At 45.0% G+C, this 25,248-nt stretch overlaps 2 protein-coding genes across 2 annotated transcripts in view; both read left to right on the top strand.

Moving 5' to 3' along the window:
* The window catches only part of LOC143281892 (neuronal acetylcholine receptor subunit alpha-10-like), a 12,567-nt gene extending 2,694 nt beyond the window's left edge, over positions 1–9,873 (top strand). Inside the window, exons 4-8 of the mRNA XM_076587169.1 lie at positions 459–568; positions 1,422–1,969; positions 4,743–4,890; positions 6,254–6,466; positions 8,531–9,873. Coding sequence (XP_076443284.1) covers positions 459–568; positions 1,422–1,969; positions 4,743–4,890; positions 6,254–6,466; positions 8,531–8,873 — 1,362 coding nt within the window. The 3' untranslated portion in view covers positions 8,874–9,873. The remainder of the gene's footprint in view (positions 1–458; positions 569–1,421; positions 1,970–4,742; positions 4,891–6,253; positions 6,467–8,530) is intronic.
* Positions 9,874–12,842: 2,969 nt separating this feature from the next.
* LOC143282338 (uncharacterized) overlaps positions 12,843–25,248 on the top strand; it is a 145,488-nt gene continuing 133,082 nt past the window's right edge. The window contains exons 1-3 of the mRNA XM_076587944.1: positions 12,843–13,137; positions 17,371–17,564; positions 18,252–18,324. Coding sequence (XP_076444059.1) covers positions 18,265–18,324 — 60 coding nt within the window. The 5' untranslated portion in view covers positions 12,843–13,137; positions 17,371–17,564; positions 18,252–18,264. The remainder of the gene's footprint in view (positions 13,138–17,370; positions 17,565–18,251; positions 18,325–25,248) is intronic.

Below are 25,248 nucleotides of genomic sequence, written 5' to 3'. Positions count from 1 at the left end.
TTTCTGGTGTGCGTGCTGTTATTTCTGTTTTGTTGTCATTTGTTTTCGTGGTTCTGTTGCTGATGGTGGCAATTTGCCGTCATCATCATCATCATCATCGTCATCGTCGTCGTCGTCATCGTCGCAATATAGTGTTTTATCAGTTATCACAATATCTTTACTGGATTTTATTCTGCAGCAACTGACCCCATTCCCATCCCCCACACGCTCTCCGCTCTGTCTGTCTGTCTGTCTGTTTCTCTCTCTTCCGCTCTCTCTCGCTCTCCCTATCTTACTTACGACTCACTCCCTTTTATCCCCGTCTGTCTGTCTGCCTGTCTGTCTCCCCCCCCTCCTCCTCCCCTCCCCTCTCAACTGTCTCTCTCCCCCCCGCCCCCCCATCCCCTCCCTCTCTCTTCATTCCTGTCAAACCTCACGTGTTATAATAATTATTAAATACGTGTGGTTGCCGTGTGCAGGACTGGCGTGACGAGAACCTGGTGTGGAGACCCAAGCACTACAATGGGCAGAAAGTGCTGATGATCCCCGCAAACTATGTGTGGCTGCCTGACATCTTCATCTTCAACATGTCCGTCAGCACTTTAGTCGTGTACACACATACGCACACGCGCGCGCGCGCGCGCGCACACACACACACACACACACAAACGCACGCACGCACGCATGCACACACACACGCACGCACGCACCTGCTATTTCCGCCAATTACACGTTCAGCTCTCGGCCATTTCGGTCTCCATGTCAGTCAACATTACGTGTTCAGTAGGAGTGGGGGTGGGGAGGGAGGGAGCGAGGGAGGGAGGGAGGGAAAGGATTCTGCATGACTATATCGTAATTGAAACACTGTTAGGTTCTGTGCCAGTGGTATTACATTATGAAGATGTTAACCTTAGCGTTCCGTGGTGACGTCATTACGCTCTGACGATAGTAATCTTTGTTTTCCGTGGTGACGTTATGACGTTTTTAACTGTTGTGTTCCATGATGACGTAATCACGCTATGACGTTGGTAATCTATGTTCTCCGTGGTGACGTTATGACGATGTGAACGGTGTTGTTCTGTGATGACATCATTTTGTTGATGACGATCATTGTATTCACCATATATATATATATATATATATATATATATATATATATATATATATATATATATATATATATATATATATATATAGCGATGTTAACTGTGTTAACTGTTGTGTTCTGTGTTAGTTCCTTGGTGACGGCATCACGTTATGACGATAGTAAACGTTGAGTTCCGTGGTGACGGTACTATGACGATACTCACCGTTGCGTGCCACATCACATAACGACGACATTAACCGTTGAAATCCGTGATGTCACATCACGTAATGACGACATTAACCGCCGAGGTCCTCATTGGTGACGGCATGATGACGACAGACCCACTATGCCACAGAGCCGGGGAGAGCATCGACGGCTTCATCAACGTGACGGGCAGCAAGGTGTCCATCCAGCACACTGGGCATGTCCGCTGGATGGTGCCCCTCATCGTCAACAGCGCGTGCGCCGTGGACGTCACCTTCTTCCCTTACGACCAGCAGATCTGTGAGGTCAAGTTCGGGTCGTGGATCTACGACGTGGCCCAGCTTGACCTCCGCCTGACCTTGAAGCGCCCCGACCTGGAGCACTACGTCATGAACAGCGAGTACGACCTGGTGAACGTGTCCTTGACCCGGGAGGTGCTGGACAGCTCGTGCTGCCCTGGGGACGGGCTGCACGCCATGGTCAACCTGAAGATCCACATGCGCCGGAAGTCGCTGTACTACGACTACATCGTCATCGCGCCCACCATCATGCTGTGCGTGCTGACCCTGGCCTCCTTCCTCCTGCCCTGCCACAAGGGCGAGAAGATCGCCATCGGCCTGACCGTCTTCCTCACGCTCTACGTGCTGCAGCTGAGGATCGCTGACAACGTGCCGGACACCAACTCCACGCCCATCCTGGGTCAGTCCTTGTGGGGTACCCTAACCCGGTTTTCCCCCAACTCACCATCCACCCCATCCTCCCCACCCCCCTCTCCTCTTCTAAACGATAACACTCAAATGCAAAAATCAGTACTGTTACAAAATGTCTTCAATGATCAATGTGTGACGGGACATTGCAACAAAATTCCTCATCTTTGGGGCTCCTTGACTGCTGTTCAGTTTGGGATTTATTCATTTTCATTATCGTCGTTACTGTTGTTGTTGTTGTTGTCATTTTTTCAGTTCTCATTGCTGTGTTCTTCTCTTGTTGTTGTTGTTGTGTTGTGTTTGTGCCAATCCTGGGTCATTCCTTTGGGCTCCCTGACTGCTGTTCAGTTTGGGATGTGTTCATTGTTATTGGCATCATTATTGTCATTACTGTTTGTTTCAATTTCTTGTCATAGTGTTGTTCTCTTGTTGTTGTTGTTGTTGTGGTGGTGGTGGTGTTATGTTTGTGCCAATTCTGGGTCGTTCCTTGGGGCTCCCTGACTGCTGTTCAGTTTGGGATGTGTTCATTGTCATTGGCGTCATTATTGTCATTACTGTTTGTTTCAATTTCTTGTCATCGTGTTGTTCTCTTGTTGTTGTGGTGGTGGTGGTGGTGGTGGTGGTGTTATGTTTGTGCCAATTCTGGGTCGTTCCTTGGGGCTCCCTGACTGCTGTTCAGTTTGGGATGTGTTCATTGTCATTGGCATCATTATTGTCATTACTGTTTGTTTCAATTTCTTGTCATCGTGTTGTTCTCTTGTTGTTGTTGTGGTGGTGGTGGTGGTGTTATGTTTGTGCCAATCCTGGGTCGTTCCTTGGGGCTCCCTGACTGCTGTTCAGTTTGGGATGTGTTCATTGTCATTGGCGTCATTATTGTCATTACTGTTTGTTTCAATTTCTTGTCATCGTGTTGTTCTCTTGTTGTTGTTGTGGTGGTGGTGGTGGTGTTATGTTTGTGCCAATCCTGGGTCGTTCCTTGGGGCTCCCTGACTGCTGTTCAGTTTGGGATGTGTTCATTGTCATTATCATTATCGTCATTACTGTTTGTTTCAATTTCGTGTCATCTGTTGTTCTCTTGTTGTTGTTGTTGTTGTGGTGGTGGTGGTGGTGGTGGTGGTGTTATGTTTGTGCCAATTCTGGGTCGATCTTTAAGGCTCCCTGACTGCTGTTCAGTTTCAGATGTGTTCATTTTCATTGTTATCATTATCGTCATTATCGTTAATTTTAATTTCTTGTAATTGTGTAGTTCTCTTGTTGTTGTTGTTGTTATGTTTGTGCCAATTCTGGGTCAGTCTTTGGAGTGTCCCTGACTACTGCTGTTCAGTTTGGGGTGTGTTTGTTTTCACTGTTATCATTATTGTCATTACAGTTAATTTTAATTTCTTGTAATTGTGTAGTTCTCTTCTTGTTGTTGTTGTTGTTATGTTTGTGAGGTTCCCTGACTACTGCTGTTCAGTTTGGGGTGTGTTTGTTTTCACTGTTATCATTATCGCCATTACTGTTTGTTTGGTTTGATTTCTTGTTGTTGCGTTGTTCTCTTGTTGTTGTTTTTGTTGTGTTATGTTTGTTGTTATAGGTTTTGCTATGGCAGGTAGTGCTGTTGCTGTTTATTACATCCATGAATGCGTTTTTGTCACGATGTTTGGTACATCCTGGTGATGGTGATGGTCACGAAGGTGATGATGTTGATGAGAACATTACAGATGGTGGTGGTGATGATATCGAAGGTGGTGATGTTGATATGAACATTACAGGTGATGATATCGAAGGTGATGATGTCAGTTGATATGAACACTACAGGTGATGGTGATGATGATAACAAAGGTGATGATGTTGATGTGAACACTTTACAGATGGTGGAGGTGATGATTACGAAGGTGATGATGTTGATATGAACACTACAGGTGATGGTGATGTTGATAACGAATGTGATGATGTTGATGTGGACACTGCAAGTGATGGCGGTGATGATTACGAAGGTGATGATGTTGATGTGAACACCACAGGTGATGGTAACAAAGGTAAGAATGTTGATATGAACACTAAAGGTGATGGTGATGATGATAACAAAAGTGATGCTGACGTGTACACTGTAAGGTTGATGGTGGTGATGATAACGAAGGTGATGATGTTGATGAGAACACTTTACAGATGGTGGTGATGATGATAACAAAGGTGATGATGTTGATATGAACACTACAGGTGATGGTGGTGATGACAACAAAGGTGATGATGTTGATGTGGACACTACAGGTGATGGTGGTGATGACAACAAAGGTGATGATGTTGATATGAACACTACAGGTGATGGTGGTGATGACAACAAAGGTGATGATGTTGATGTGAACACTACAGGTGATGGTGGTGATGACAACAAAGGTGATGATGTTGATATGAACACTACAGGTGATGGTGGTGATGACAACAAAGGTGATGATGTTGATGTGGACACTACAGGTGATGGTGGTGATGACAACAAAGGTGATGATGTTGATATGAACACTACAGGTGATGGTGATGATGATAACAAAGGTGATGATGTTGATATGAACACTACAGGTGATGGTGGTGATGACAAGAAAGGTGATGATGTTGATATGAACACTACAGGTGATGGTGGTGATGACAAGAAAGGTGATGATGTTGATATGAACACTACAGGTGATGGTGGTGATGACAAGAAAGGTGATGATGTTGATGTGGACACTACAGGTGATGGTGGTGATGACAAGAAAGGTGATGATGGTGTTGTGAACACTGTCCAGGTGTGTTCCTGTTCGTGGTGATGACGTTCAACTGTATCTCTCTCATCATGGCCACCATCGTGATGAACATCAAGAAACGGGGTGACGAGAAGCAGTGCCCGGATGTTCCCAGGTGGATGCTGTGGATCTGTCACAAGGTCCTCAGTCGGTGAGTGAGGCTGCTGGCGCCTTGGTGGTCACATCGCGTGCTGCTGCTCTGTGTCTGTGTCTGTGTGTCTGCCTCTGTCTGCATCTGTTTGTGTCTGTGTCTTCCTCTGTCTGTGTCTGCCTCTGTCTGCATCTGTTTGTGTCTGTGTCTTCCTCTGTCTGTGTCTGCCTCTGTCTGCATCTGTTTGTGTCTGTCTGTTTGTCTGTCTGTGTCTGTCTCTGGCCCCCCCCCTCTCTCTTTTCCCTCCTTTTTTTCTCTGTCTCTGACTGTCTGTCTCTGTCTGCCTCTCTGACTGTCCATCTGTATGATAATCAGTTTGAGATGGACTGGTCGTTGTTCTTGTTGTTGTTGCTTTTTTTCTCTCTAGTTCTTGTCGTTGTTCTTGATGTTGTTTTAGGATGCCAGAAATATTCGTATCATCTAATGTTCATATTCTCTCCGGTTTGCCTCCCTTAAGAACGCTGTCAAGAATATCTATTAAGATGCAGATTCATTCTTAAACGATTTGTTCTTTCAGGGGACTTATTATTCAAACTTAAAAACACAGAAACTTTGCTGTTGTTTGGAAGTTATCTCAAACAACATCAGACGGAGCGCATACCACAATTCTCAAAGAAACACTCCCGCCCACAGACAGGAGAAAGAATAGACAAACACGATCTGTTTGGTGGCCTCCACCTGTCTGGGAACATCCAGGTATCAAGTTGTGGTGCTGAATAGTGTTTGCATTGACTGGACACCAAACCTAGACAGGTGGTCTCTTATCACTGTATGTTAATTAAAATTAAAAAAATCGAGCTTTCCTTCATCAAGATGCTTTTGAAGATTTTTTTAAAATCTTTTATTATTATTATTATTATTATTATTATTTTATATCTCTCCATGAGATACATAATTACGCAGGTAAAACGCTTCTGCATTTGGTTGGTATAATAGTTCTACATTTGATACTGAGCTCTGGTTGTAGTGAAGCTTCGTTTTGTCTTTTTTTTCTACCCACCCCCATCACCATCTCTTTCCCGTGAAACACGTGCTCCTTGACTGTTGGGATCTGCATGACGTTAGACACAGACATTACACAGCGGTTTCTTTGAAGACTTTGTTTCGTGATGTCCCTCCGTGGACGCTGATGGACTTCTTGAAAGAAGTGAACATTTTTAATCATTTTTGAAGGTTTTAAACTATGGAAAGTTTCTTTAACTTTGAGTGGAAAGCTTAAGGAGGTGACTTTATATATATATATATTTTTATAATCCTTGTAGTAGATAGCCTTGAGATGTCCTTAGTGGTCGGCGAGGCTCTAAGCACCATAATTTGATTTGACCACCTCTTTCTCTCCGTCCCCCATCCCTTTCCCTTCCAGCATTGTGTGCACGCGGTACCTGTGGAAGGACGACATCCCCATGCCAGGCTACCCCCTCCAGCACCCCCACCCCCACCCGGCTGACGACGACGGGGGCGAGGAGAAGGGGCGTGGTCAGCACCAGTGTCTGGACTCCGCCTACCGTCAGCTGCTGGACCCGCCCCCCCTGGCTGACAGCCCCCCGGACAATAATGCTGTGACGGCTTCTTACAGGTGATGCTGAGTGTCCGTACAATTCATCAGGTGTACGGGGGGATGGGTGTACAATCCATCAGGTGTGCTGGGGGATGGGTGTGCAATTCATCAGGTGTACTGGGGGATGGATGTGCAATTCATCAGGTGTGCTGGGGGATGGGTGTGCAATTCATCAGGTGTGCTGGGGGATGGGTGTGCAATTCATCAGGTGGCTGGGGGGCGGGTGTGTGTGTACAATTCATCAGGTGTGCTGGGGGTGGATGTGCAATTCATCAGGTGTGTTGGAGGGCGGGGGGGGGGGGGGGGGTACAATTCATCAGGTGTGCTGGGGGTGGATGTACAATTCATCAGGTGTGCTGGGGGTGGATGTACAATTCATCACGTGTGCTGGGGGATGGGTGTGCAATTCATCAGGTGTACTGGGGGGTGGATGTGCAATTCATCAGGTGTGCTGGGGGATGGATGTGCAATTCATCACGTGTGCTGGGGGATGGGTGTGCAATTCATCAGGTGTGCTGGGGGATGGGTGTGCAATTCATCAGGTGTGCTGGGGGATGGGTGTGCAATTCATCAGGTGTACTGGGGGATGGATGTGCAATTCATCAGGTGTGCTGGGGGATGGGTGTGCAATTCATCAGGTGTGCTGGGGGATGGGTGTGCAATTCATCAGGTGTACTGGGGGATGGATGTGCAATTCATCAGGTGTGCTGGGGGATGGATGTGCAATTCATCACGTGTGCTGGGGGATGGGTGTGCAATTCATCAGGTGTGCTGGGGGATGGGTGTGCAATTCATCAGGTGGCTGGGGGGCGGGTGTGTGTGTACAATTCATCAGGTGTGCTGGGGGTGGATGTGCAATTCATCAGGTGTGTTGGAGGGCGGGGGGGGGGGGGGGGGTACAATTCATCAGGTGTGCTGGGGGTGGATGTACAATTCATCAGGTGTGCTGGGGGTGGATGTACAATTCATCAGGTGTGCGGGTGGTGGGTGGTGGTGGTTTGTACAATTCATCAGGTGTGCTGGGGGATGGATGTACAATTCATCAGGTGTGCTGGGGGATGGATATAGAATTCATCAGGTGTGCTGGGGGATGGATATACAATTCATCAGGTGTGCTGGGGGGTGGATGTACAATTCATCAGGTGTGCTGGGGGTGGATGTACAATTCATCAGGTGTGCTGGGGGATGGATGTACAATTCATCAGGTGTGCTGGGGGGTGGATGTACAATTCATCAGGTGTGCTGGGGGATGGATATAGAATTCATCAGGTGTGCTGGGGGGTGGATGTACAATTCATCAGGTGTGCTGGGGGGTGGATGTGCAATTCATCAGGTGTGCTGGGGGATGGATGTGCAATTCATCAGGTGTGCTGGGGGATGGATGTGCAATTCATCAGGTGTGCTGGGGGATGGATGTGCAATTCGTCAGGTGTGCTGGGGGGGGGGGGGGGGGTTGTACAATTCATCAGGTGTGCTGGGGGGCAGGGAGGGGGGTTGTACAATTCATCAGGTGTGCTGGAGGGTGGATGTACAATTCATCAGGTGTGCTGGGGGTGGAGTTGTACGATTTTCCAGGTGTACTGGTTGGGGTGGGGTTGTACAATTTATCAGGTGTACTGGATAGGGGTGGGTTGTACAAATCATCAGGTGTACTGGGGTGGTGGATTTTTCCTCTCAGGAGTGGGTTGTGGTGGCTGATTGGTTAGTTCCTGCAGGTGACGGGTGGGTAGATGGTTTTGATGGGTGAACAGTTGGTTGGTGGGTCAGTGTGTGTGGATGGGGGACAGTGGTTGGTTGGAAGAGGTTTGCCTCTTTCGTTGTCACACTCGATATCAAATCCGTCTCATCTTCCTCTTGGTCCATTAGCACCTTCATCCCCTTTGTTCGTGGTATTAATCACATGTTGGAAGGATTTCTTTCGCTCTTTCTTTGTGCTTTGTTACAGCAGCATTATCAGTGGCAGAAGAGGCAGTGGCAGCAGTGATAACACAAATTAAGAGTCCCTAAAGCAGATTCCCTCACCACACCTCCAGCCCATTCCTCCCCCCTGGCATCACACAGTGACTGACTTTCCTGTTTCAGACCGTCCCCCAGGCCCCTCCCTCGCTCCCCCCGGCTGCTGAGGCAGAGGAAGGGCACCCAGGCCCCTCGCCACCCAGAGGACCTCCACAGCAACCACATCATGGCCTCCAGCCCCACCACTGCCACTACCACCACTCCGACGGCAAGGGTAGGGCGGGTGGACAGCAGGGAGGAGGGAGTGTCGGAGGAGCGCATGTTCCACATGAAGCGGCAGTGGTTCTTCGTGGCCGAGGTGGCCGACAAGTTCGCCTTCCTCATCTACCTGCTGACCATGTCCTTCACCATCTTCATGATCCTCTACGTCATCCCCGTGCACATGAGGAAGGACCCCGTCATGACGTAATGATGATCCACATGACGTCATCCCCGTGCACATGAGGAAGGACCCCCGTCATGACGTAATGATGATCTACATGACGCCATCCCCGTGCACGTGAGGAAGGACCCCGTCATGACGTAATGATGATCTACATGACATCATCCCCATGCACGTGAGGAAGGACCCCGTCATGACGTAATGATGGTGTACATGACGTCATCCCCGTGCACATGAGGAAGGACCCCATCATGACGTAATGATGAGCTACATGATGTCATCCCCGTGCACGTGAGGAAGGACCCGTCATGACGTAATGATAATCTACATGACGCCAGCCCCGTGCACATGAGGAAGGACCTCATCATGACGTATTACATGACGTCATCCCCTTGCACATGAGGAATGATCCCGTCATGACGTAATGATGATTTATATGACGTCACCCCATACACATGAGGAAGGACCTTGTCGTGACATGACGATGCGTCTTCATTTCTCTGTTTGGCTCTTTCTCATTTGAGCCTCATTCTTCCGTCTTTGTCTGTCTGTCTGCTTGTATGTATGTATGTATCTCTCACTCCTTTCCACCATCTCTCTCTCTCTCTCTCTGGCTCTGTCTCTCTCCATTCCTCTCTCTGCCCCCCCCCCCCCCCAAGACCCCCCCTCCCCGCCCCCGCACCCCCTCTCTCTCTTACACGCGTCCATGGGAATACTGTTCAGATCCTTCGGTTGACCGCGGCCAAATAAAGCTGGAATGTGAGTGTACAAAACAGATGACATCAACGATAACTGACACCCCTCACCCTCAGCCCCGAATGTTTGTGATCCCACGTCTCTGGCCTGGTGCATTGTGTCAGTTGTTCCACCTGCCTCCACCCCCACCCCCACCCCCCGTCTCTCTCTCTCTCCCTCTCGCTGTCTCTTCCCCCAACTCTCTCACTCTTCCACATTCCTTGCTTTTTTTTTTTTTTTTTTTTTTTTTTTTTTTTTACTGACTGACAGGTTTGGTTCACCTGTGTGTCCATCTCCGTTCCTTTTGTCCACTTTCCTCCGGCCTCGCTGTCCATGCACACTTTCCCTCCTTTGTCCATGTGTATCTGTAGAATCTTCTCCGTCTTGCTCCTCATGACTCGTTCCTATCTCTTCCATTTCCCCTCTGTCCGTGTCCATAAATGATTTTTTTTTATCATGTATGCATTTAGTTATCATGTACGTGTTTTGTTATCATGTATTCATTGATTCTAGTTAGGCTGAAGACAGAGATCGGAACAAAAGTTGCATGTGCTCCACTGAGTTGTGCAGGGACATAGTTGAGAGCAGCAACAACAAACTGAGCCTGAGGAAGATGTGCAAGGCAATGGTGTCATTTCTGAGACACGGAGACCATGTTTTCTGGAACATCGGGGACTCTCTTTTACATGCACACCCAGCCATCGTATATCTCCAGCTAAGTGACGACGTTTCCGTTATGACCAGAATTGCTGGTGGGCATTGAGTGTGTGCCCTGCTAGTGTAGAAGTGGAGGAGCCATTGTGTTGTACTAAACCAGTAGATGTACAGTGTATGTGTTGGGAAGTTGGCAGCCGGTAATATGTGCTCTCAACGTTACAGATGCGAATACATCATGCAAATGGTTGTCAACTGGCTACTCACATGTGCTCAGCATTACAGATGTGACTCAGTCATACAGATGGATCTCAACGGACAACATGTACTCAACGTTACAGATATGACTCAATCATGTAGGTGGTTGTCAACCGGCAACTCTCATGTGCTCAACGTTACAGATGTGAGTCAATCATGTAGATGGTTGTCAACCGGCAACTCCTATGTGCTCAACGTTACAGATGTGAGTCAATCATGTAGATGGTTGTCAACCGGCAACTGCTATGTCAGTGCTCAACGTTACAGATGTGAGTCAATCATGTAGATGTTGGTTTAGGCCCCCTCTCCCCTCCACATCTGCTTGGTCCATCGTGCCGTTGTGTGACATCTGAAAGATGTTTAAAACTGATTATTTAAAGCACGCCAGTCTCTCTGTCTGTCTCTCAGTGTGTGCGTGTGTGTGTGTGTGTGTGTGTGTGTGTGTGTGTGCGTGCGTGCGTGCGTGCGTGCGTGCGTGCGTGCGTGTGTGTGTGTGTGTGTGTGTGTGTGTGTGCTCAGTTGAAATCATTATGGATTATCGAGAAAAACACTTCTGAGCTCTCATGTGTGTGTATTTGTTTCTTAAGTAAATGTAAATTATGTATCATACATCAGATAGTGCTGCACTTACCGTAACCTTAACGCGAAGAATCTGTTCGTTATCAGTGGCTTCGTAAATCACATGTAAAAACTTTGTTTTCACAGCCACAACATACTCTGTGGTTTATATGCTCATTGCTGGGGTCAATAAAACACGTCAGTATCCTTGCTGCACACTGTTGACTGTTTATACTGAACAGAACGTATGCATGTGTCGTGCTGTATCGGCAATATGAGGAAATGTGCGCATGTGTCATATTGTATCGGCAATATAAGGAAACGTGCACAAGACATGTGTCATTGTATCGGCAATATAAGGAAACGTGCACAAGACATGTGTCATTGTATCGGCAATATAAGGAAACGTGCACAAGACATGTGTCATATTGTATCGGCAATATAAGGAAACGTGCACAACTGAGACATGTGTCATATTGTATCGGCAACATATGGAAATGTGCACAAGACATGTGTTGTGTCATATTGTATCGGCAACATAACGAAATGTGCACAAGACATGTGTCATATTGTATCGGCAACATGAGGAAAAGTGCACAAGACATGTGTCATATTGTATCGGCAACATGAGGAAAAGTGCACAAGACACATGAGAGAGAACGACACGACAAAAATCTGTAATTTCCAGTATTACAGAAAAGCAGTGGTTTGGACTTACTTTACTTTGCCGGGAGGGAGCCGGCCTTCACAACACAATACAAACAAAAACATCTAGAAAGAGAGAAACAGGCAGAGATGCAGATCTAAATGATAAAACACACTGACATCGCTGGTCTGTATGTCTGCCTGTCTTTCTCCCTCTCTCCTTGTTCCTCTTTCTGCAACGAGCATAAACTAGTTCATCTCTCAGTCCGTCTTTCTTCTTCTTCTTCTTCAGTCTCCGTTCGTGGGCTGCAACTCCCACGTTCACTCGTATGCACACGAGTGGGCTTTTACGTGTATGACCGTTTTTACCCCGCCATATAGGCAGCCATACTCCGTTTTCGGGGGTGTGCATGCTGGGTATGTTCTTGTTTCCATAACCCACCAAACGCTGACATGGATTACAGGATCTTTAACGTGCGTATTTGATCTTCTGCTTGCATATACACACGAAGGGGGTTCAGGCACTAGCAGGTCTGCACATATGTTGACCTGGGAGATCTGAAAAATCTCCACCCTTCACCCACCAGACGCCATCACCGTGATTCGAACCCGGGACCCTCAGATTGACAGTCCAACGCCGCGCAGTTAAACCACTCGGCTATTGCGCCCGTCTAGTCCGTCTTTCATTTCTTCAAGTTCTGCCAGCACATGCGCACGCACAGCCTACAGGCGCCTCACCTGTGTGTGTGTGTGTGTGTGTGTGTGTGTGTGTCCGGTGTCTGTCTGTATGTCTGTCTGTCTGTCCGTCTGCCGGTCTCACAGTCTGCCATGTCTGTCTGTCCGAGCCTCTGTGTGTGTGTGTGTGTGTGTGTGCGCGCGCGCACATGTGTGTGTGTGTGGGGGGGGGGTGAGGGGGGGTGGACTCCCGATAAAAACTTACAGAACTTAAAGATATTGACAATCAGCCCGTGGAGATATAGATTTATAACATCGTTGTAGAGTTATCTCGCTTGAGACTCAGGCACCAACTCCCTACCTCTCCAACTACAGAGATGTAAAAGTTTGTCGGTCAAGCATCCCTCCCTCCCAGCATCCCCGCTTTGCCGCCACAACCCACAAATCTGAAAATAGATACGCTACGTGGCCACAACCTGACAGGTTCTGGAACGGAAAGTTAGTCGCGGGCAAAGCTCATAGGGAGAAACAAGGCAACACTAATACTGATTTTATTTTTTCTTCTTTGGTGTTGATCAGCTTCTTTTTGTAATACTTTGGAGGTGTGACCACGGCAGAAAGAGAGAGAGAAAGCGAGGAGGTGAAGACCGTTTTCTGACCCGTTTTACACACTGCATCAGACACAGTCTTACTGCTATTTTGCTGACAGAAGATTTGCTTCGAAGCAAGTTGTTCTTAACCACTGGCATCGGTTTTACAGTACACTGTGAGTATTTGAATTGATAATTATGATTTCATGGAGTTATTTCCTGTTGTCCAAGGATGTCTGGTACAGCGTGATTTGTCGCTGATTGTCTGGCACCAGTTCGCCATTGTGTCTAGTCTGCGTGTCAGTGCCAGATCGAGGGAGACTGGTTGAACAAACTTTTAACATCGGGGATGCTTGATACCCTGTGACACTTATCCTTCGGCGCAGCACTACGGATATGTACAGCTGTGGAACAGCATTGTCTCGGTGCATGCCTGTGTCGAGATCTCTGCACAATTTCTCTGGTAGATGCATGGAGATGGCGGGGTAGGGAAGGGAAAGGAGAAAATGGGTGATGAGGGTTTGGGGGAGTCTTAGGTTGGAGTGAAAGGAATACATTGTGCTTTATGTTTAAAAGATTTTTTTTCCAAGACATGATCAGCATTAGCTTGGTGATTAATCTCGTGTTTGATGGTCTAGAGAAATTTATTTGTATTTTTAGGTATTCAGCCATCACTTGTTCAACATCAGAGTTCTGACACAGCAATGTTACCCTCATTGCTGATCAGTGTAGTAATATCTGAGTCCCCAGCATACTTCCAAACTGCTTCACATTACATTTAAAATCATTGCATTTCCCCCTAGCTTTTAGCTTTTTTTTGATAAAAAAAAAAGAGATTTATATTGCATGAGCATCTCAGACAATTTCAAATGTATATTGTAATATATTTTTATGGCCTCTCTTTGTATTTTTACTTTTAGAAACTTTTGAACACTATATAGTTTTTCTTATTTTCAGCCACAATGCCTATTAATTGGTCATCCACACAAGTTTATTTTTCTTTCAGGTACAGTATCCTGTTGGTATGATCAACCCTTTTAACTTGTTTCAGGACTTGTTTGATCATCATCCAGGACAGCTGACCAGTTGACAGTTTTTAGAGACTGTCTCATGCCTGTACAGTGTACAGTCTCATTTATTTGCTGATTAAGATTAAATTTATATTGCCTTTTAATAAGATTAAATTTATATTGCCTTTTAATAAGATTTATACACCTGTACAGTTTTCTTTCTCTCAAAAGTACGACAGTAATGGGGGTGTTAGTGCTGTGCCAGGCTGGCAAGATGAGAAAGTTGAAAGTTACATGGATTGATCAGCAATGTGCTATGTCAGGCTGGCAAGATGAGAAGGTTGGTAAGTTACATGGATTGATCAGCAATGTGCTGTGTCAGGATGGCAAGATGAGAAGGTTGGTAAGTTACATGGATTGATCAGCAATGTGCTATGTCAGGCTGGCAAGATGAGAAGGTTGGTAAGTTACATGGATTGATCAGCAATGTGCTGTGTCAGGATGGCAAGATGAGAAGGTTGGTAAGTTACATGGATTGATCAGCAATGTGCTATGTCAGGCTGGCAAAATGAGAAGGTTGGTAAGTTACATGGATTGATCAGCAATGTGCTATGCCAGGATGGCAAGATGAGAAGGTTGGTAACAGGTAAGTTACATGGATTGATCAGCAATGTGCTATGCCAGGATGGCAAGACGGGAAAGCTGATTAGTTAAATGGGTGGATCAGCAGCAGGCAGGCATGACACAGACAGCAAATCAGGAATAATAAGATTGATATTTATTCCTATTTATTCCTTTTCAGTGACCATTCCGCAGACTGCTAGTTTATATATGTATATACTATATGGGAAATTGGAAACAAAAACCCTGAAGTCAAACATGACTGAGAAATATATCTAGATCGATATAAATTATACAGTCCACAATTTACTTGTATAGATTACAGTTGAACTGTTACATTTTAAATTTACAGATTCTTTCCAAAACCATTAAGCTAAAAAGTGTGAAAATAAGTTTCAGTTCACTTTTCAGGAAAATTATCAGTAAAACCGTTTAGAACATTTTTGATTTTATCAGTTTAATGGCAGTTGTTTATAATTACCATTCATTCACAAATCAACTTTGGAACAGAATGTAGTCAATAAAGAAAAAAATACTCAATTAAAAAAAAAATCAACTTTGCTCTATGATCAAGTTCAAATTGATTATTGATTATAGTTTGATATCAGTTCGAATTTTTTGAAATGAAAATGAATGAATTAAAAAATACTATGAAATAAATAACATAGTTTTTCAAAAGCAACGCTTTCTTTTCAAACTGAGATTATTTACAAAAAGAACATTCAGGTCTTCGCAGTGTGACAAACTAAGGCTGCATATTATTGAATCAAAAAGTCAGTTGGTCCCCCCTCGGGAAATGCAAAAACAAAACTGACCACTTCACAACAGAGATTTTAGATGTGGTCACAAAAAACTACAGAGGCAAAATTCATGAAGTTCACAAGACATGTAACTCCAAAATTACAAATTAATGCTAGTTGTTCAAAAAAGGGACAAAAGTAGTTCAAAACTAATCTTTAAAACAGTACAGGATTTACTCCCCTTAGTTTACATGCAGCTACCTGGAAAGCAGATCGCCTGTCAAAGCAATTAATGTAACTGATTAAAACAGACTGAATATAAGCAATTGAACTGGAACATTAAACTAAAGCTATTCACATAATTATGAACAAAAGTTTTAATTTTTACTAATATTTTAACATATATTGATGAAAATACCACTTCAAATCTTAACAACTAGTACTGTTGCTACTACCACTACAACTGCTTTTTAGCTTTGCTACAGAACTGAAATATCAAAACATTCTTGTCACTTTCCAGTTGGGTCACACTCACAGTGTACAAACTACAGTCACACTCACAGTGTACAAACTACAATGCCAGATGTCCTTGTCTTTTACATAGAGTTTTAGACTATTAGGGAGAGGCTTGATGTGCTTTTTTTGTAATTTTTGTTTTGTTTTTGTTATTTGTTCTTCCTGTGTAACAAGTAACCATTGATTAATGCTCAGACACTACGGTAATTGTCACTTTGGGATTTGCACACTGGTTACATTCCCGTTTCCTTACATGTTATTGACTCACTGAAGTTTTTTTTTTTAACCACTGTAATGTGTGTATTTGAAGTGTGTGTGTGTGTGTGTGTGTGTGTGTGTGTGTGTGTGTGTGTGTGGTAGGCTCTCAAGGTTTAGATTTGCACATTGGGTTTGCTCACAGGTTAGGTATCTGCTCCATTTTTCTTTCTCCCCCCCCCCCTCCCCCAAAAAAAGCATTTATGTGGTGTAGCAAACTAGCATATTTGGATGATTCTGTGTGCTTTGACATCACCATGAAACAGAAATTCTGTGTGTGTGTGTGTGCATGTGTGTGTGTGTGAATTAATGAGGTCATGTTCCTTTTCATTATCATTATCTGTTTTTCATTATTGTGAAGTGCACCTACATAAGAATTATACCAGAGCCATGCACTATAGAAAATATTAAATTTTTTCATTCTTATCATATTACTGACAGCAGTAGGCATAACACTGTCACTTTGAGGAAAGCTGGATTATTGTGTGTACTGCATGATGAGTCAATAATAATTAATATAGTATATGGCTTTGTTCAGACAATAATCTAATAGTAAACATAAGAAGGAAAGACAGGAGAGGCAAGGCCTTCAAGACTCACTTGTGATACACTTAAAAAAAATCCAAGCTTTTTATGTATTGAGTATAATTTCAAAATGTAATGTTTAAGATGAGAAAGATCAGTTTAAAGCGAATTAAGTCCCCTAGCATTAATTACAGAGTAATTTCCCTTTTTTACTATCTGCACCAAAAACGTTTGCAAAATAAATAAAAATTCCATGCTTAGCAAAAGAAGTTCTTGTTTGAACAAAAAATGATAGAAATGACTGCTCTTGTTGTTGGGTCAGAATATCAGATCAAAGTGCCAAGTTTAGAGAATACAAAAAATATATATATAACAGTAAATGCAGTTTGCATATAATTAGGCTTCATTTTTTTTTTTTTTGTGCCCATCCCAGAGGTGCAATATTGTTTTAAACAAGATGACTGGAAAGAACTGAATTTTTCCTATTTTTATGCCTAATTTGGTGTCAACTGACAAAAGTATTTGCAGAGAAAATGCCAATGTTAAAGTTTACCACGGACACACAGACACACACACACACACACACACAGACAGACAACCGAACACCGGGTTAAAACATAGACTCACTTTGTTTACACAAGTGAGTCAAAAAGTGAGGTATTGAACAGATGCTGGCACATGAAAAAGAAGACCTGAATGTCTCTAGACCACCAGTGTGACAGTGCAGCCCTTGTTGTTGCAGCACAGAATCCAGGACAGGCGCCTGACTCCAGCACTTGTCCTGACATCCAGACACGGGGGGGAGAGGGGGAGGGGGTGACTCACTACTGTCCTGAAGGAAACACACCCTGCAGTGTCGTCACCCTGATGGTAGGGGCTGTGTCTTCTAGCTGCAGATTCCGCACAGAAAAGAACCTTCGGCGCAACCCTCTTCAGGTAAGCAAAAGCAGCTGCTGCAACAAGGTTGGCCCTGCCATGCTTTTCTTTAATTTGTGTGTGGAAATGAAATGTGGAGAATTGTGTTTCAAAGACACTAAAATTCTTGATTATTTAATGATTTATATTGTCAGTGTTGATATTAAATATGCTGAAAATATATTTTCAGGTCATGCAATGCAGAAATGAAAAGTGCAAGTAAATGTGTCAGATATCTTTTCTGGTATTGATTAAACATACCCCTGTTACTGTATGATGGTAATACTGAAAAGAAGCGGCTTTTACCAGCTGCCCAGAAAAAGTTTTCATTGGGAACCATTGTGGCTGAAATGATGTGGGTTACACAGTGGATACTATCCATTTCTTGTCCTTTATGAATTAAAGATGTGAAAACAACATACGGTGTATAGCTAACATTGTAGTAGCCATAATTAAAGATGAAATATTCAAAAAAGTGAGAGAATTACTTGAAACATCCCTGCTTAAGGTGGACACTGTAACCCATGTAATGTTGGTTCTTGACATTTCAGCAGAAAATGTGGACTGTACGCTATCATATTGATATTTAATAAAAAAAATTTTTTTACCCTTTAGAAAACCTGATAACGTTAAGTGTTTTTTTTTCCATAAAGGATGGTGTGCTTGTAAAACACTCTTTGTTAAATGTAATATGGGTTATGTGGACAGGTTGCTGTCTTCCATGACAGGATGTCCCATCTCTTCCAGTGTGCACACCAGTGACGTAGCCTGTAAAGCAAGGGTAGGTTGGGTGCTTTGTTGGTGTTCATTGTGGTTTTTCCAGATTTAATTCATCCTGTTGTAGTTGCATCTCAAACTCTTTCACCATTGGTGAGATTTCTGGACGCACCATCATCCAGTAACACAAAGTCCCACGACTGCAGGTCCAAGCAATAGTTCCACTTAGGTCTGACAGGTCACAAAAGGTGAACAGAGAACTGTCTGGAGTAGTTCATGTGGTCTGATGCAAAGAACCCTGACGTGAGCTTTGCCAGACATTGTGTACATACTGACAATCATCACTGTATCAAAGTCCTGGCCACGGCAGTTCACCCTCTCACGGCTTTGTCTGACAGTTGCAGTCTTTTGACTGTGCGTTCATGCGTTGGATTGCTTGTGTTTGTGGATCTATAAAAAGTGTGCATAAGTTTTTTTGTGGATAAAAAATAGTGACGATTCTAGCTCCAGGTTTTGTCTTTCGCCTGACAAAAGCTGGTGTCTGCAGCACATATGTGAGTGACTTAATTAACTGACGATTTAAGGTCTGTGTGAGGCAGGTCAGACAGATGCTACACACTGGCACTGTGCCAGGAAGCTGAGTCATAGCAGTGAGCTGGTGGTGACTTGTGTGTATAATATAATCGTTCTAGTTAGCGGCGTCGCAGAAGAAAGTCACTTGATACTTAGAAAAATAAAAAGAGTTAAGAAACATAGCAACAGTAATAGCAGCAGCATTAGGTGTAGTTGTTATTGTGGTGGTAGTGGAAGCGGTAGTCAGTCGTCATACTTTTCATAGCAGTTTTGATTAGCTCAAGTGTGTGTTTGTGTGTGTGTGTGTGTGTGTTTGATGGGCCATTGAGTGTCTACACTGCACACATATATGATATATGTACCTCTCAGTAACACATTCAGTGTAGAATTTCATATATAGATATGTGTATATTATGAGTGAAAGTCAAGAAAAGTGAAGTTTGTATTATGCTGGTTATGCTTGGTTATGCTGGTTTTGCGTTCAGGTTACAAGATCATAAGCAAAATTGATACAACTACTGCTAAGTACAACTCAAAACACTAACAAAGCAGAAGCAACAGTGACAGTAGCAGTAACAGCAAGATCATCAGTCAACGAGAGTGAAGTATAAGTAGTAGTCCGTCTTTTATCTGTCTTTTGTTTCTCTTTTCTGCATCTCCTTTCTTACTGTTTGTGAGTGTTGTTTTATCTAGACACTGAAATCAAATATGGAGCAAAGTGATCACTCTCTCCCAAAGCATTTACAACATTTAAATTCTTTGTGTAGACTTTGTGGGAAAAGGTCCAAGAGGATTCAAAAAGATAAAAAGAGGCAATCAGCAACATGTCTAAATTTTGCTTTTGATATCAAGAGATTCTACAGTCTGAATGTTTTTGAGGACAGGGAGGGAGTTCACCCAAAAACAGTTTGTGTGTGTTGTACCGTGAAGTTGAACATACTGCACAAACGCACAAATACTTCAGGATCAATAGCCACTGCACTGGCAAAAATTGATAAAGCTTCTCGTTTATGGTGCCAGTTTGACTCAAATCTAACAGAAAGCCAGTGTCCAGTATGTGATCACTTTCAACAACAGAGTAGGGGTGGAAGACCAGAAAAAAAGAAAAAGAAATCTGGTGTTCCCAAACAACAACAGTGCCAGTCAGACAGTCAGCTGGATAATGATATTTCCTTCTGTGTCCCCGCTGCATCCACGTCAACCCCAGAAAAAGATCTAAGGACTGCATCAGTGCAGACAGTTTCAGCAGGCATCGATAAAGCAACGTCTCCTTTCAAACAGCAAATTCTACGGCCCCTAAGTCAGTTGACGGCACCTTTGACCCAGCAAGAAAGAAAATATTTGACTGAACTTGTTCGCATTGAGATGTCACAATCCAGTGACAAAATGACTGTCATATGCAAAACTGGTGGGCAACCTATTGTTTTGAAAAAAGTTATCAAACCACGGAAAACATCAACACAAGCCCGGACTCCACTCAGAAAGAAACATGCAGAATTGATGAATGCAGTCCGGATGAATGTGTCTGGAAATACTGAAGAAGATGCGGCCAAGCAGCAGGGCACATAATTGAAGACAGCAAACAAAGCCTGCAAGAAACTGGTTCTCAAAGAAGCCAACTGTGGTCCAGTAACCGTATCAGCAAAGGAAGGTGCTGCTATCCATGCAGGGCTTAGCATCAGTTTGACAAAATATAGACAAGGTAAATGTTTACTCAGAAGACTTGGGATTAATTTTGCCAGTGAAAGGAAAGAGAAAAAAGAACAAATCAAAGCACAATGTGCAGAAGTAGTAGGCCATATGAGAACCCTAGAGATACGGAATGACAATGAGGGGCAGATGAAACTACTTCCAACTCCATCTGCAGGCATTAAGGATGTCCCAGCTTTTGTCAACAAATTGCTAGATGCTTATGACAGTCAGGGCCGTCTAACATGGCATGATGGGAGCATACCTGAGAGTGAAACCTGGGTTACAATTGGTGGAGATCATGGTGGTGGGTCATTTAAACTGACGCTTCCAAGTTGCAAACCAACAAATCCAACTCAAAATGCAACACTTGTGTCTTCAGCATAGCAGAATGCAAAGACACCCCAGAAAATTTGAGGAGGCTGTTGGATCCCTACAAAGAGCAAATCAAAGAACTCCAGACCATGCAATGGAGAGCCAAGCAAACTCGCTTGTTTCTGTTTGGGGATTATGAGTTTTTGACCAAGATGTATGGATTGTCGGTGCACAGGCAATTCACCCATGCCTGTACTGTACATCATCCAAGACACAGATCCAAACACCACCTGAATACAATGATGGAAACATCACCCAGAGGACCGTAACTCAGATCAAGAGCAATTATCAGAAGTACAGACAGGCAGGAAAAGTGAAGTCAACAGCAAGACTGTACAACAATGTGATCAGGAAACAAGTATTAGACATAGAACTGGAGGAGGTCACACCACCCTACCTTCACATCGTGCTGGGTATTGTGAAAAAACATCACGACCTGTTGGAGCAAGAATGCCATGCACTTGATCAGCAGTTAGCAAGAGCTTTTCCTGTTATGGTCCAGTCTGTCCACACCTTTCCTGTTCTGGTCCAGTCTGTCCACACCTTTCCTGTTCTGGTCAGTCTGTCTGCACCTTTCCTGTTCTGGTCCAGTCTGTCCACACCTTTCCTGTTCTGGTCCAGTCTGTCTGCACCTTTCCTGTTCTGGTCCAGTCTGTCCACACCTTTCATGTTCCTGTCCAGTCTGAGTCTGTCCACACCTTTCCTGTTCTGGTCCAGTCTGAGTCTGTCCACACCTTTCCTGTTCTGGTCCAGTCTGTCCACACCTTTCCTGTTCTGGTCCAGTCTGTCCACACCTTTCCTGTTCTGGTCCAGTCTGTCCACACCTTTCATGTTCTGGTCAGTCTGTCTGCACCTTTCATGTTCCAGTCCTGTCTTTTCACACCTTTCCTGTTCCTGTCCAGTCTGTCCACACCTTTCCTGTTCTGCTCCAGTCTGTCCACACCTTTCCTGTTCTGGTCAGTCTGTCCACACCTTTCATGTTTCGATCCAGTCTGTCCACACCTTTCCTGTTCCTGTCCAGTCTGAGTCTGTCCACACCTTTCCTGTTCTGCTCCAGTATGTCCACACCTTTCCTGTTCCAGTCCAGTCTGTCCACACCTTTCCTGTTCCAGTCCTGTCTTTTCACACCTTTCCTGTTCCTGTCCAGTCTGTCCACACCTTTCCTGTTCTGCTCCAGTCTGTCCACACCTTTCCTGTTCTGGTCAGTCTGTCCACACCTTTCATGTTTTGATCCAGTCTGTCCACACCTTTCCTGTTCCTGTCCAGTCTGAGTCTGTCTACACCTTTCATGTTCTGCTGCAGTCTGTCCACACCTTTCATGTTCTGGTCAGTCTGTCCACACCTTTCATGTTTTGATCCAGTCTGTCCACACCTTTCCTGTTCCTGTCCAGTCTGAGTCTGTCCACACCTTTCCTGTTCTGGTCCAGTCTGTCCACACCTTTCCTGTTCTGGTCCAGTCTGTCCACACCTTTCCTGTTCTGCTCCAGTCTGTCCACACCTTTCCTGTTCTGGTCCAGTCTGTCCACACCTTTCCTGTTCTGGTCCAGTCTGAGTCTGTCCACACCTTTCCTGTTCTGGTCCAGTCTGTCCACACCTTTCCTGTTCTGGTCCAGTCTGTCCACACCTTTCCTGTTCTGGTCCAGTCTGTCCACACCTTTCCTGTTCTGGTCCAGTCTGTCCACACCTTTCCTGTTCTGGTCCTGTCTGTCCACACCTTTCATGTTCTGGTCAGTCTGTCCACACCTTTCCTGTTCTGGTCAGTCTGTCACACCTTTCATGTTCTGGTCCAGTCTGTCCACACCTTTCATGTTCTGGTCAGTCTGTCTGCACCTTTCATGTTCTGGTCCAGTCTGTCCACACCTTTCCTGTTCTGGTCCAGTCTGTCTGCACCTTTCCTGTTCTGGTCCAGTCTGTCCACACCTTTCATGTTCCTGTCCAGTCTGAGTCTGTCCACACCTTTCCTGTTCTGGTCCAGTCTGAGTCTGTCCACACCTTTCCTGTTCTGGTCCAGTCTGTCCACACCTTTCCTGTTCTGGTCCAGTCTGTCCACACCTTTCCTGTTCTGGTCCAGTCTGTCCACACCTTTCATGTTCTGGTCAGTCTGTCTGCACCTTTCATGTTCCAGTCCTGTCTGTCCACACCTTTCCTGTTCTGGTCCAGTCTGTCCACACCTTTCCTGTTCTGGTCCAGTCTGTCCACACATTTCCTGTTCTGGTCAGTCTGTCCACACCTTTCCTGTTCTGGTCCAGTCTGTCCACACCTTTCCTGTTCCAGTCCTGTCTGTCCACACTTTTCATGTTCTGGTCCAGTCTGTCCACACCTTTCCTGTTCTGGTCAGTCTGTCCACACCTTTCCTGTTCTGGTCCAGTCTGTCCACACCTTTCCTGTTCCAGTCCTGTCTGTCCACACCTTTCATGTTCTGGTCAGTCTGTCCACACCTTTCATGTTCTGGTCAGTCTGTCCACACCTTTCCTGTTCTGGTCCAGTCTGTCCACACCTTTCATGTTTTGATCCAGTCTGTCCACACCTTTCCTGTTCCTGTCCAGTCTGAGTCTGTCCACACCTTTCATGTTCTGGTCAGTCTGTCCACACCTTTCCTGTTCTGGTCCAGTCTGTCCACACCTTTCCTGTTCTGGTCCTGTCTGTCCACACCTTTCATGTTCTGGTCAGTCTGTCCACACCTTTCCTGTTCTGGTCAGTCTGTCACACCTTTCATGTTCTGGTCCAGTCTGTCCACACCTTTCCTGTTCTGGTCCAGTCTGTCCACACCTTTCCTGTTCTGGTCAGTCTGTCCACACCTTTCCTGTTCTGGTCCAGTCTGTCCACACCTTTCATGTTTTGATCCAGTCTGTCCACACCTTTCCTGTTCCTGTCCTGTCTTCACACCTTTCCTGTTCTGGTCCAGTCTGTCCACACCTTTCATGTTTTGATCCAGTCTGTCCACACCTTTCCTGTTCCTGTCCTGTCTTCACACCTTTCCTGTTCTGGTCAGTCTGTCCACACCTTTCCTGTTCTGGTCCAGTCTGTCCACACCTTTCATGTTTTGATCCAGTCTGTCCACACCTTTCCTGTTCCTGTCCAGTCTGAGTCTGTCCACACCTTTCCTGTTCTGCTCCAGTCTGTCCACACCTTTCCTGTTCCAGTCCAGTCTGTCCACACCTTTCCTGTTCCAGTCCTGTCTTTTCACACCTTTCCTGTTCCTGTCCAGTCTGTCCACACCTTTCCTGTTCTGCTCCACTCTGTCCACACCTTTCCTGTTCTGGTCAGTCTGTCCACACCTTTCATGTTTTGATCCAGTCTGTCCACACCATTCCTGTTCCTGTCCAGTCTGAGTCTGTCCACACCTTTCATGTTCTGGTCAGTCTTTCCACACCTTTCATGTTTTGATCCAGTCTGTCCACACCTTTCCTGTTCTGGTCCAGTCTGTCCACACCTTTCCTGTTCTGGTTCAGTCTGTCCACACCTTTCCTGTTCTGGTCCAGTCTGTCCACACCTTTCATGTTTAGGTCAGTCTGTCCACATCTTTCACGCTCTCGTCCAGTCTGTCCACACCTTTCCTGTTCTGGTCCAGTCTGTCCACACCTTTCATGTTTTGGTCAGTCTGTCCACACCTTTCCTGCTCTCGTCCAGTCCACACCTTTTATGGTGATGGCATTGGCAGCCGCTGCTGGGGGGCAGGGAAACTCCGCAAAGGTCCCGTCTTTCTGGCGTCGTCTGACAGTGGCACCTGAGTGGTCATGGTGTGGGTGTACTGTGGAGAGGTAGTACACCGTTCTGTTGTCTTTCATTGATGTTACTATCATGTCATCACACTGTTGCCATTCAGCAGTGCTACAGGGAATCCGACATATTTCTGCCTTGGTCGTGACCAGGTCACTTGGGGTGAATATATTTTTTTATATCTAAATCAGATTTGAATGTTTTAAACTCTGGGAGTTTTATTAACTTTGAGTGGAAAGCTTGATGCGGTGACTGGTTTTTAATGTACTTTTTTTTACCCTTGCCTTGAAATAGATGCTAACATGGTGATAGCCTTGAGATGGCTTTAGTGGTTGGCTCTAAGCACCATAATTTGATTTGATTTGAGGTCACTTGGGTAACCAAGATGTTTGGGTTGCATTGTGCTGCACAGGTATGTCCCTATGGCACAGGTACTGTGCCAGTACATTTGAGGTGTAAAAATTGTCTGTGAAGACAACGTGGCCAAAGTCATGAACTGGTTTGGTCAGACCAGTCACAACACGAGCACGGAGCCCCATCAGCTTGTTCACCTGCTGTCCGTGTTTACCTGTGTACACCTCCATGTTGTTGCAGTGTGCTGTCTTGGCATCAGCAAGTACCCACAGCTTGA

Source organism: Babylonia areolata, chromosome 5, assembly GCF_041734735.1.
Source record: "Babylonia areolata isolate BAREFJ2019XMU chromosome 5, ASM4173473v1, whole genome shotgun sequence".
Taxonomy (NCBI): domain Eukaryota; kingdom Metazoa; phylum Mollusca; class Gastropoda; order Neogastropoda; family Buccinidae; genus Babylonia; species Babylonia areolata.
Note: the sequence above shows the minus strand (reverse complement) of the source record. Positions and strands in the feature narration are given on the sequence as shown.